General features: G+C 34.0%; 2 protein-coding genes across 2 annotated transcripts; one reads left to right on the plus strand and one right to left on the minus strand.

The window, feature by feature from the left end:
• Window positions 1-3,257: 3,257 nt before the first annotated feature.
• Window positions 3,258-5,676, minus strand: LOC106420439 (MATH domain and coiled-coil domain-containing protein At2g42475-like). Its single transcript, XM_013861272.3, has 4 exons — window positions 5,000-5,676; window positions 4,710-4,867; window positions 4,407-4,600; window positions 3,258-4,311 (listed from the first exon to the last, which is right to left on the minus strand). Exons 1-4 carry the CDS (start codon window positions 5,098-5,100, stop codon window positions 3,412-3,414), a joined length of 1,353 nt encoding a protein of 450 aa, XP_013716726.2. The 5' UTR covers window positions 5,101-5,676; the 3' UTR covers window positions 3,258-3,411.
• Window positions 5,677-7,426: 1,750 nt separating this feature from the next.
• Window positions 7,427-12,289, plus strand: LOC106359115. Its single transcript, XM_048768946.1, has 4 exons — window positions 7,427-9,262; window positions 9,348-10,960; window positions 11,086-11,727; window positions 11,832-12,289. The coding sequence occupies exons 1-4, from the start codon at window positions 8,170-8,172 to the stop codon at window positions 12,153-12,155; spliced, it is 3,672 nt and encodes a 1,223-aa protein (XP_048624903.1). The 5' UTR covers window positions 7,427-8,169; the 3' UTR covers window positions 12,156-12,289.
• Window positions 12,290-12,342: the final 53 nt, after the last annotated feature.

Here is a 12,342-nt window from a genome sequence, read left to right on the forward strand (position 1 = left end):
ACTTAAACTCCGATCAAAGTGAAGACAAGATCAGAGCTTTATTTATATCAATACCTACCGAAGAATTGATAGAACACATAAAGAACAGCTTCGGTTTGGGATTGACTACAATACAAAATCGCCTAGCGAAGAACTATATCCGCAACGGAAGTTTAATTCGATCTAACCGATCGATAATATAAAACAACAGTCAACAAAAACAAAAAGATAAGTAAAAGAGGAGTGGTGACCAGCGGCGAGATGCTCGCCGGCCACCGGAAACGATTTCAGTTTTTTAAAGAACTAGTGAGAAGTTGGAGCGTTTGTTCTCTCTCTTCGTCCAATCATAGACAAACCACCATATGACCAAGTCAGGAGGACGGTTAGTTTGTACCTTTACAAATAGAGTGATTTACACTCATGGTCAATTTCTATGATTTTATTACATATTGCGTCACTTTAAGCTACTAGCGTAGTTTTTGTGTGATTGTTTACGTTGTTGTCCCCTAACTTACCTTTTTCTTTTTTTTATTAATAACTAACTAACTAATTAAATATCAAACTCTCACTTACAAGAAAAGTAATATAACCGTTGATTTTAAATATAATCATACGGACTTTTCTAAGACAGTCCATGATTTGATATAAAGCTAAAAACTTTTCTCATCTTTAAGATCTAAATCAATATAAAAAAATGGTTAAGATTACATATTTTTCAGTCATTGTTTTATCATAAATATATTCTCTAGCTTATGAACTTTCATCTTTACGCACTCTCTCACTTCATTTGTTTTCCTTCGCTTGTTACTTTTTTTTAAAAAAAGTCCTCAATCCTACAATTATTTGTTCTTTTAACCACAAAAAATAGAAATCAATGATTTGACGACGAGTTTCTCTACTTCGTCACTTCAGCAAATCCAACCGCCATTAACACCTCAAAGAGTGCCTTGTCTGTTGTTGGGCCGTCTCACTAAATTCGTCCCGGAGACACCGTCTTTATCCTCCACCTCCCCCACCTCTATTCTTTTCGGCGCCGTTTGAGGTCCTCTTCCTCTCCAAACTCAGCAATCGTAGCTTACGATTTGATGCATTCACCAACTCTAAGGTTTTGACAAAAGGACCAGCTTGTTATGACATGTAAATAACAATTAAGTTTATGGATGGTTTGTGGATATGGACACATTAAAACGCATATGGTTAAGAAACATGAAGAGTTCGTACAAGAACTGCATTAGTGTACACATGGATAATTCGTTGAATAACCGCATCAGTGTACACATGGACATTCATAGACGGTGTACATGTGGGCATACCTAGCCGATGTACACGTATACGTAATGGTGTTAAACGAACTCTGAGTCTAATAAAGGTGAATGTACAATGCTGCTTTCAAAGAGCTCGGGAGAGATGGAATGCAGATACACGTACGAACCTTACAAACGTTCTAAGGTTAAGATGGGAGAACATATATAGAAACATAGAGTCATTGGGCTGCATCAACGGGAACTCTACGTTTTTCTCAGCAACTCAAGAAAAGCGGTAAAAGGAGTTTGATGAAGCTGGTGGACATAATAGTGTTAGCATGTTTTGTGTGTTTCAATTGTTACACTAATGATATGTACACTTGTTTATATATCCACATGTACAACGATTATATATCCATTAACAATTAACTAGTCATTCTCAATGTAATTTTAATACAGACTCTACAGAATTTATGCAAAACACAGATTCCAAAACGGAAAATGAAACAAAGAGTATTTTCATCAAACCTTACTCTCCACAGAAACGTATACTTTTTTCCTTATCTATAACAGTTGATCTTCTTATTACGAAATCAATAATCAAACCTTACTCTCCACAGACAGAGAGAATACCAAAAGGTTAAGCTTTTGTATCAGAACATGTTTCAGACGTCCAAGATGATGATGCTTAAAGGCGAAAGGGAAGGAGAAGAAGAAGGGCAATACCATAAGAGCATTCAAATCCTGAAAAGCATCCTGCAATCTCTTGTCTATGCTCTCCACTGATATTTCTGTCTCCTCAATATCCTAGCCAATCCCACCATCCTCATCGTTCCATTATTGCAACCGTTCCAGACCGTAACGGGAAGCCTCGCTCTGGCTCTTCTCAAATTCCTCCCCTGCCCTGCTTCTCCAATATTTTGGGTCAATTTCTTAAATAATCCACCGAAATCCCCTTTTTCCCTGAAGCCATGTTAACGACAATCGAACCCGAGTTTACTTGGAACCAGATCCAAGTCGAGTGGAACATAGATTTTGACCGATTTTCTCTTGTTGAGAGAACGCTTGGATGCGGTAGTTGGAGCAGATTTTCCTTGAGCCTTTTTTCCGTAACGATTATCGAGAACACCAAACTCATCCATTCTCACCGATTAATGGAGAAGAAAACGATTTCTCTATAATTGATCTTGTGAAAATCATAGAATTATGTGAAGATGGAAGAGATTCTCTAAATAATGGAAGAGTAATAAAAAGAAAAAGGGAAAATAGAGGAGCAAAAATGAAGAGACTGTGAGAATATAGCAAGAACAAAAAAATTTGTGGGGCTTCTTTTTTCTCTGGAATTTTGAACCGACGACTACTACAAAAGAAAACAATTTAATTTTCTGGTTGTAAAGAAAAAGGACAACACTGTCATTTCATATTGCCTATCTTCGTGCAACATGTGAAAAAAGTGTGTTAGGAGCAACAACTACTGTCCTAGAGTGATATATAAAAGATGAAAAGTGACCTCAGATCGTAAATGTTTCTTACAAATATTTACATATAGATGTATTATTAGTTAAATACCAATAGAATAAACTGTGGGGAAAATACTCATCCGTTTGATTTATTTAGTAATAAATTAAAAACAAGCACATATTAGAAATATTTTAGGGTTCGAATAGTCACTGGATCATCCAGGGTTCGAATTCCATCTTCAACAAATTTAATAAAATATATTTTTTTTTATAAAAAAAAATTAATATTTTAGAAAATATCTTTATACAAATATTTTACAATTATTTAATTATAAATTATTTTGAATCTTAATTTTTTAAATAGAAAACTATATTATTAGATAACAACACAATATAATATATATATATAATTATCTTTTTAATATGTTTTTATTTTTGACAAGTTTATTATATTAATTTATAATCAGTTATCTAATATAACATATAAATCTCATATTACTAATTTAAAAATCGTTTTAAATATATAATTTATTATTATTAAAGTGATTTGTAGGTGAATTTTGGGATTAAATCAGAACGAAAAAAAATACTTTTGGTTATGTGGAATCTCTAGACTATAGGATTCACAGTGCAAAACTAAAAACCAAAACAGGAGAAAAATGAAACGACATTAGTGTCTTCAATAAGAATCAATAAACAAAAATCTTGATCTCTACATCAAGAAAAACCTAGTCGACCAACCAAAATCCATCATTAGAAGGTTTATCCTTCTTCTTGTCTAGTTCATCTTCGAGAGACGACACCATAAGCTCAATGTTATTGACGCTTTCCTCAAGTTGTTGGAACCGAGCATCATCAGATTCCTTCCTCTCTAAGGACACTTCCTCGATCTTTGTATTCAAACAATTTAGCGTGAATCCCACATTCCTTGACATGTCCCTTAAACGTTCCTCGAATTGTTGGACTCGAGACTCGTCAGCATTATCAAGCTTCGTATTCACACAGTCCAGCTTGAATCCTAAATCCATCAGCTCAATATTCTTGATGCGTTCCTCGAGTAGTCGAACCCGAGACTCATCAGCATCATATGATTTCTTCCTCTCGAAGGCAATTTCCTCAAGCTTCAGCTTCAAACTGTCCAGCTTAGAGGCTGTTTCCATTAGCTCAATGTTCTTGACACGTCCCTCGAGTAGTTTGGCCCGAGACTCATCAGCATCATGTGATATCTTCTTCTCCAAGGAAACCTCCTCAAGCTTCGACTTCAAACTGTCCAGTTTCAACCCTAATTCCATCAGCTCAAGATTCTTGACGCTTTCTTCAAGTTTTTGGAAACGACACTCATCAGCAGCATGTGATTTCTTCATATTGGACTTTGACTTGGAACAGTCCTTCTTGAAGCCTGATACCATTAGTTCAAGATTCTTGATGCGTTCCTCGAGTTGTTGGACCAGAGACTCATCATCAGCACCGTCGTCTGCGTTCTTCCTCTTGAAGGAAACTTCATCAAACTTTGACTTCAACCAGTCCAGCTTGACTCCTACTTCCGCAAGATCACTCAACTTGCTGCAAGCGTTGCTTAGAGTATTCTTGTATTCTGTCTCTGCGAATATCTTTTTCACTGAAGCAACCTGCCAATAAAACGTGTTTTTGTTACTCATCCATATAAATCATATGTTATTATTCAAAAACATAAAGAAGAGACGTATATCCCTTTTTGACTTACATGAGCAGCAAAAACTTGAAAACCATTGATGTCCTCCTCGCCTTTTCCATCGAAAGCTTCAACAACATTAATGTAGACTTCAATGATGAGTTTGTCCTTCTCCAAAAACCCTTTTTCCTGAAACTTGCTTAGAGGCAACGTCTTTCGGGTACCCCGTGCTGGATTCTCAGCGCAAAACAACGTCTTTCCCAATACTGTAGAACATATACAAAAAGACAAAAAGTTAAGTTATTCATCAACACATCAAATTCCCAAAAAAAAAAAAAAAAAAAAGTCAAAACAAGAAAAGATATAACTTCTTACTTGATGATTTATAGAGTTTTTTGTTGGAATCATTCAACACTAGGAAATAATATTTAGCACTTCTGTTCCAACCAGTTCGCAAGGATTTACGATTTGCAACGTAGAGAAACAAACACAACTGATCATTGTAATTTCCCTTGGGATGAACTGCAAGATACCTGAAAGAATATAAAACAAAGATGAGTGCTAGGTACAATAAAAACAATAAATTAATCAATCTCCGAGAACATGAAGACAATAGAGTTTAACAAGGTAAATTTAAGTTTAGATCCTGCTATTCTATGTTTTACCATTCGCATCCGCCAGCCACGAAATCCTTAGACGTTATGACAGCTTTCTTGTCCGAGAAGTTATCTATCTCAAACCTGAAACTAGGTCTTTGATCCCACATATTCGACTTAAAAAATCTGGTAGATTTGGTTATTTCTAGCAAAGAAGAATTTTTCAGGAACTTTGTATGATGATGATACGTTCAGGCGTAAGAAGTCCTGTATTTATAGAGGACGCAAAAAGAAGAAAGGAAAACTTCCTTTAAACCCTAGCCCAATAGGAATTCTCAAAGCAAAATAATTAATTAAAATAATGTAAAATTTCTAGTGTTTTCCATTATAATTTTCATTAAGCTTTCCATTATTTTGACAAAAATATTTTATATTAAAGAAAATATTAATTTTGAAACTTTTTTTTCTTAAATTTTGAGAAACTTCACACCCATGTAAACCCACAAGAATTTGTGATTCGAAAGGGGAAACCTCAGTCTTTACAGGAGCTCGCCGTCTTTATATTCAAGGGGCGAAGGCATGTGGAAGGGAAGGGATGTTACCTCGACTATCTAGGAATTCGGATTTTATACAAGTAAAATTGGATAAAATAATAAATTACTAAAAATTCAACAAATGATACTCCTGATCCGTAATTCAAAGCGCTAGATTTCCTTTATCAATATTTTTTTATGTTTATTCATTTAAGATAATAAATATATATATAAAAGTTTAAGATAAGTTAATTTTAAACATGATTTATCTAATTTACTAATGTTAACCCGTTCTACCAACATATTATATTTCTACCATAAATTTTTAATGTTTGTGAAAATAAAATATATTAATTTATCAGTTTAAAATAATTTTATCATATTTAGTTAACTACAATGTTTTATTTTAAAATGATAGATATAACTATAAAATAGTAAAATTTGATATATTTTTTTCATTTTATAAAATATAAAAGATATATATATATATATATATATATATATATTTATGTATAATAACATTATTTCATTACTAATTACAAAATTAGTGAAAATATTTATATACAATTTTTGATAATTAAGATATTGTTATAATGTTTTTCAACACATTTGTTAAGAAAATTAAATATATATATATATATATATATATATTTTAAAATTAAAAGATATCAAATTATATTATGATTTAAATAGTTCAAAGATTATATATTATCATTAAGGAAATACATTTAATAAAAAATTTAAATGATGATATAAATAAAAATATCACACATGAATTAAGGTGAGTTTGTTAACAAATCCGGATTTTTAGGAGTCGGTGTTATATTAGGAATGATATATTATTAATTCATATTATTAGTAATAAATGAATGATAAATGATTTCTAGCGAGTGTCCATTTTTTAAAAAATCACACATGAATTAAGATTGTGACTTCTGTTTTAATATATAAGATACATTTTACTATATATGTGGCCCATTTAGTTAATTATTAAAAACTGTTCTAGGCCCATTTAAGAAAAATAATGGGGTGAACTTAGAAAAACATTACCATTTCAGATTGTCAATCGACACTTCCAAATATTCTATGTCGATGTTGTGACGAATAGAAAGAGGGTTAGGGTTAAGAAAACAAATTTTTTGTGCAATTCATGTTCTCGCTAGACGATTTCAATAACTTCTAAATAAATCTTAATTATATCAATATCTTGTAATATTTTTGAATGATATTAATTAATAAAATCTTACACTTGCTAGAGTAATCAATTGTTCCTCAATTAATATATAGGATATTATAGTAATCGCATAAATCAAAACAATACATCTTGTTTATTTACAATATATTTTTGGTAAATAAATCAAAATAATCAATTTTATTTATTTTATATTAATTTTGATAAACGGGAAACCTCAATCTTTACGGGAGCTCGCCGTCTTTAGTTCCCAAGGGTGGAGATAAGGCTGGGCGTTCGGGTTCGGATCGGGTATTTCGGATTTTTTGGTATTTCGGTATAGAGGTGTAGAATCCGTTCGGATATTTCTGTAATTCGGATCGGATTCGGGTATTTTTAGTTCGAATTCGGTTATTTCGGACCGGGTTCAGATATTTAGATTTTGAAAAGAAAAAAATTCATTTCTCAAATTTCTTGTATTTAAAAATATAACTTTCACTTAAATGTTTTTTATTCTTAATAGATTCAATGGTTAATAGATTTGGACATAATATTTTGAAACTAAAAAGACATTAATTTGGTTAATGTTTTTAAATTTTGGATGTAACTTTTTGTTAATTCTTGAAATAAAAACTTTGATATGTATTTTAAGTGAGTAGCAAATCATTTTCTCCGTAATTGTATGTATATCATATGAACTTAAAGTATGTGTAGTATCAATATAAATATTTTATATAAAATGAGTGAAGTAAGTTAGAAATATAAGGTTAATTATACATATGTTCGGTTATCTTCGGATATCCATTCGGGTTCGGATATTACCCGTTCGGGTTCGGATATCCAATCTCTCCTAATTCAATACCCGTTCGGATATTTTGCTACTTCATTTCGGATTTCGGTTCAGGTTTTTTGGATCGGATTCGGGTGCCGCTTCGGATATCGGGTAAAGTGTCCACCCCTAGGCGGAGACATGTGGAAGAGAAGGGATGTAACCTCAACTATCTACGAAATCCGATTTTATACAAGTAAAATTGAATAAATTATATTAAAAAGTTTATAAATGATATTTTAATATCAATTAGTTTAATCAAAACTATAAATAATATAGATAGATTACGAAAGTTCAAATCTGATTTTTTTCTTGGTATTTCAAAATCAACTTGTTTGAAGTTAAAATATACATATTTGATTAGTAAAAATTCAGATTGAAGAACAAAAAGATAGGGCTATCTTAGAAATAAAAGCAAAAAAAAAAGAATTAAAACTTGTTTTTTCGTTAACAAACTAAATCTGTTTTCTGTTTTGTCGTTTGAATGTCCACTTGTAACAAACAAATATGGAGGGAGAAATAATGCTAACGTCCTGAAACAGAGGAACTCCAGACAATATATGCTGTCTAACTTTAGGAAACCCCATTTATCAATGTTTTTGTATGATCTCTCACAAGCTAAAAACGAAGGAAACCCCCAAATATTGATCTTGTTTCAATTGATTTTTTATCGATTGTAATCTGTTGACTAGTGATTGTATGGAAAATGGGTATTGACGTGAAGGAAACATGCGCAATAATATGGAAAGTTATTGGATTCTGGATGAGCACAAGCATCAAATTCATGAGAAACCACCCAATTTTGTCTCTGGTTTCCATGTTCTTACTCGCGTTATACATTCTCCTCCCTTCCTTGTTGTTCTTCTTGATATACTCGTCTCCGGTTCTTGCATGTGTTGTAGTGTACGCCCGAGAGAAACTGGGATTGAGATTTTCCGGTTCCTCTTCGGGGCCAGAGAGTTGTGAAGGAGAAAAGAAAGGTGGTAGATGTCACTTAAGACAACAAAGAAGTGTCCGAAGAAACGCTCGAATGAAGGTTGAGGAATGGGATTCACAAACAAGCGACGAAGAGAAGGACAAAGTTATCTTGACCTCTCTTTACAACGATCTCCTCGGACGTACACCACAATTCGAGGAGTCTCCAAAAGCAATAGAAACCAACGTAGTAGAAGAAGAGAAAGATAAGGCTTTTGCTGAAGAAGATTCAAGAATGTCTTCTCAAGATTTGGGTTATCTTAACGTTGAAGAAGAGCCAATGGTTTGCAACTGTGAGGTCAATGAAGAGAAACATGATGATAAAGAAGAGACGATAAGCAATGTGAACGAGCATGGGATCTCAGAGGTTGAGAGAAACAAGAGACTAGAGAGTCTAATCGCTAGAAGAAGGACAAGACGACTCTTTAAACTAGCTTTAGATCAACATAATAAGCTTCAAGCTGAAGAGACAACCAGCCCTACACAGAACAACAACCTTCACATTACGGTTCCAAGGAACAATAACAACAACAGTTTTGAAAAACGTAGAAGTTATCAATCAGGTTTGCAAGTTCCAGGGTCAGCGCCTTCTGTGATGTTACAAGCGAGAAGCCCTTTCGATATTCCTTATGATCCTCAAGAGGAAAGACCTAATCTAACTGGAGATAGCTTTGATCAAGAGTTTTCATTTTTTAACCCTAATGATATGTTCCTTTGTCGTCATGAGAGTTTCTGCCGTTTTGCTCATTTTTCTCCAGAACATGCTCAGTGTATGAACAGCCCAGTTCCTGCTTCAGACATTTCCACTACTAGAAAACTTTTAGGTAATGTGTTCTTGTTTTATTAATGTATTATTTTTGTTTTTATATATACTTAATCATTCTTTATTTCTTTTTGTTTTGTTTGCAGATTTGGACAATGAATATATGGATCATAATGAACAAAACATCCCATGCTACGTCAAACCAGTCACAACAAAGGATGATGAGAGCGGGAAAAATGGAGACGTGGAAGTTAATCATGAGACAGATACGAGTGAAGAAGATGATGATACCTCAAGTTGTTCAGAAGAGAGTGAGGCAGAACTCAACCGTTTCAACAAAGCAGAGCTCAGAGAAGCTATAAGCCACTCAATGGATAAGTTTCCTGGGTTTCTTGTGAATCAAGCAAGAAACGACATCCCAAGCCCATTACCTAGAGGCTTATTAGCGCCAAGACTCGATGATAACAACATGTTTTATGCTCGCAGAGGCGCAAGTTCTCACAACCGAACTTTCTCCATTGCCTCAGATATGCAAGTTGAGGTTTCAGAGCTAGGTTCACCTCCTACGACGGTTGATTGGCTTGATGACTGGTCTAACGGTGGAGAATCATACACGTATGATACTGATATTGATAGAGAAATAATCCGTGGTGAAGAATCACGTAAGAGTGTCTCTCAGCAATGTGAATCAAGAAGTGGAACTGGAACAAAAGAGTATGATAATGGGCTAGTGACTAAACCATATCAGAAATGTTTGTCAGATGAACACCTTAGGACCGCTGATGAGATGTCTTTGTTAGATAGAAGAAGCCAAACCAGAGAGAATTTTGAGATGAGACCTTCTCGTTCAAGTGATGTGCCCAAGTCTAGAAGCTATGGAAAATTAGATGGTTTGTTGTTCCATACGAGTGTGTCCTTGTCTTCTATAACAGAAGAACCTGAAACAATCCTGGACTCGGTCGATGCAAGAAACACAGAGAATATGAACGGCTTGACCAAAGAGTTAACTGACCAGATATTTCCAACTTCTACGGATTCATCCATGAAGAACTTGGTTGATGAAGAAGTTGTTGATGTTCAACAGTTAGAACATGATGATCTTTGTGGACCTCCTAAGATTATGGATTCAAATATCATTGATCACCAGCAGAAAGACCAAACTTCGAATATAATTCAAGGAGAACATGATACAGAGGAGAACGCAAAGCCAAAGGAATATGAGGCAGCTCAGAGCGTCTTGGATGCTTCTTTAACCTCTCCCTATGTAGAATCATTTGAAATAGAGATAAGAGAAGAAGAGCCAGAGTTAGATAATTCTACAAAGGTGGTAACACAACAAAGAGAAGATGAGGCACTTCAAGGTGACTTGATGAGTTCTCCGAAATTACAAGAGAGTGCAGTCATGGAAGAGAATGGTCAGGAGTTAGTCAAAAATTCTGATGAGAATGTAAAGCCAATGGAGCAAGAGGAAACTCATGACGTCTTGGACGCATTTTTAATCCATCCTTGCACACAATTGTCTGAAGAATATGGTAATGCAAAAAATGATAGTGATGTGATACTTATACAAGTTCAGGATGGTAATAACTCAACATTGGATGACTCAACTGATCAGCAATTCTCTAAAGAAGGAGAAAGTTCAGGGTTATTGAAAGATCTTCATGCTGAATCGACCCAAGAAAGCAACAATATAGTTAACATTGAGGAAGAATCAATAGGTTCAGAAGAAGCTCCTAATTCACAACCATGGACTCAACAGGTTTAACCTCTATTATAATCATCTTTGACATATATTAACTTCCTCCTCATTTTTGGTTCTTGATTCAAAGTTTTGTAATTGTTTATTTATCAAGTTTTGTAATTGTTTATTTATCTATTCAATAGCAAGGTACATGTTCTTCCCAAAAACCAGAGCATGACGAGATTATCTCTCAAGATATTGCTAAAGATGTGGAGTATGAAAACACAAAACCAATGGAATATGAGGCAGATCAGAGCGTCTTGGATTCTTCTTTGGACACTCCATGTGTAGACTCATTTAAAAGAGAAATGAAAGAAGAAGAAGAAGAAGATAATTTCACAAAGGCTGTAACAGAACAAACAGAAGACAAGGCACTTCAAGGTGACTTGACGAGTTCTCATTTTCTTACAAATTTACAAGAAAGTGAGGTCATGGAAGAAAATGATCCGAAATTAGTCAAAACATCTGATAAGAGTGCAAAGCTAGTGGAACAAGGGAAAACTCATGACGTTTTAGAAGCATCTTCAAGCCCTCCTTATACACAATTGGTTGAAGACTACGAAAATGCAAAAAATGATTGTGATGTGACACTTCTGAAAGTTCAAGACGGTAATCACTCAACATTGGATGAGTCAACTGATCAGAAGTTCTCTAATTCAGGGTTACTGAAAGATCTTCATGCTGAACCGACCCAAGAATACAATAATATAGTGAATGTTAAGGGGGAATTAATAGGTTTAGAAGACGCTCATGATTCACAAGGTTCACAACCATGGACACAACAGGTTTTACCCTCTACTCTAATCATTTTTGACATTTCTTAACTTCTTTCCCGGTTGTTGGTTCTTGTTTCAAAGTTTTGTAACTGTTTTATTGATTCATTGAATAGAACGGTACAGATTCTTCCGAATTAATATCACCAAGAACATTGGAGATCACCCAAAGACCAGAGCATGACGTCTCTCAAGATATTGCTAAAGATAAAGTTGCTACAGAAGCTAAAGACTCAACTGATACTGAGAAGAATGATGAAGAGAATCTGAAACATGAGCACGTTATAGAAGAAGATGTGGAAAAGGAATTGCTTACTTTACAATCATTGCACTATAACATTGGCTTAACGGCTAGAGAAGACGATGAAGAATCCAAGAAAGTGGTTGAGGCAGTGCACAATTCAGAGACCAAAACATCAAAGACGGAAACAGATCCTTAGGCTAGTGTTTTAAATCATAAATGGGGATTTTATACATAAATTATTGAAGGATAAATCATAGATAATCAGAATTGTTTCATATTCATTTTGTAACCATATGTTTATTATTTTATGGAAGACTAACTTGTTGATGATACACACATATCAAATAAGTAAGGCTACCCACTATATACAGAGTCAGCACAGA

This window comes from Brassica napus, chromosome C9 (genome assembly GCF_020379485.1).
Source record: "Brassica napus cultivar Da-Ae chromosome C9, Da-Ae, whole genome shotgun sequence".
In the NCBI taxonomy this organism is placed as follows: domain Eukaryota; kingdom Viridiplantae; phylum Streptophyta; class Magnoliopsida; order Brassicales; family Brassicaceae; genus Brassica; species Brassica napus.

Coding starts and splice junctions, on each gene's coding strand:
- LOC106420439 (XM_013861272.3), bottom strand. CDS start 5,100: ATGTGGGATCAAAGACCTAGTTTCAGGTTTGAGATAGATAACTTCTCG. Junction 4,868..4,999: donor GTGGCTGGCGGATGCGAATG/GTAAAACATAGA, acceptor ATATTCTTTCAG/GTATCTTGCAGTTCATCCCA. Junction 4,601..4,709: donor AAAACTCTATAAATCATCAA/GTAAGAAGTTAT, acceptor TATGTTCTACAG/TATTGGGAAAGACGTTGTTT.
- LOC106359115 (XM_048768946.1), top strand. CDS start 8,170: ATGGGTATTGACGTGAAGGAAACATGCGCAATAATATGGAAAGTTATT. Junction 9,263..9,347: donor CACTACTAGAAAACTTTTAG/GTAATGTGTTCT, acceptor TTTTGTTTGCAG/ATTTGGACAATGAATATATG. Junction 10,961..11,085: donor CACAACCATGGACTCAACAG/GTTTAACCTCTA, acceptor TCTATTCAATAG/CAAGGTACATGTTCTTCCCA.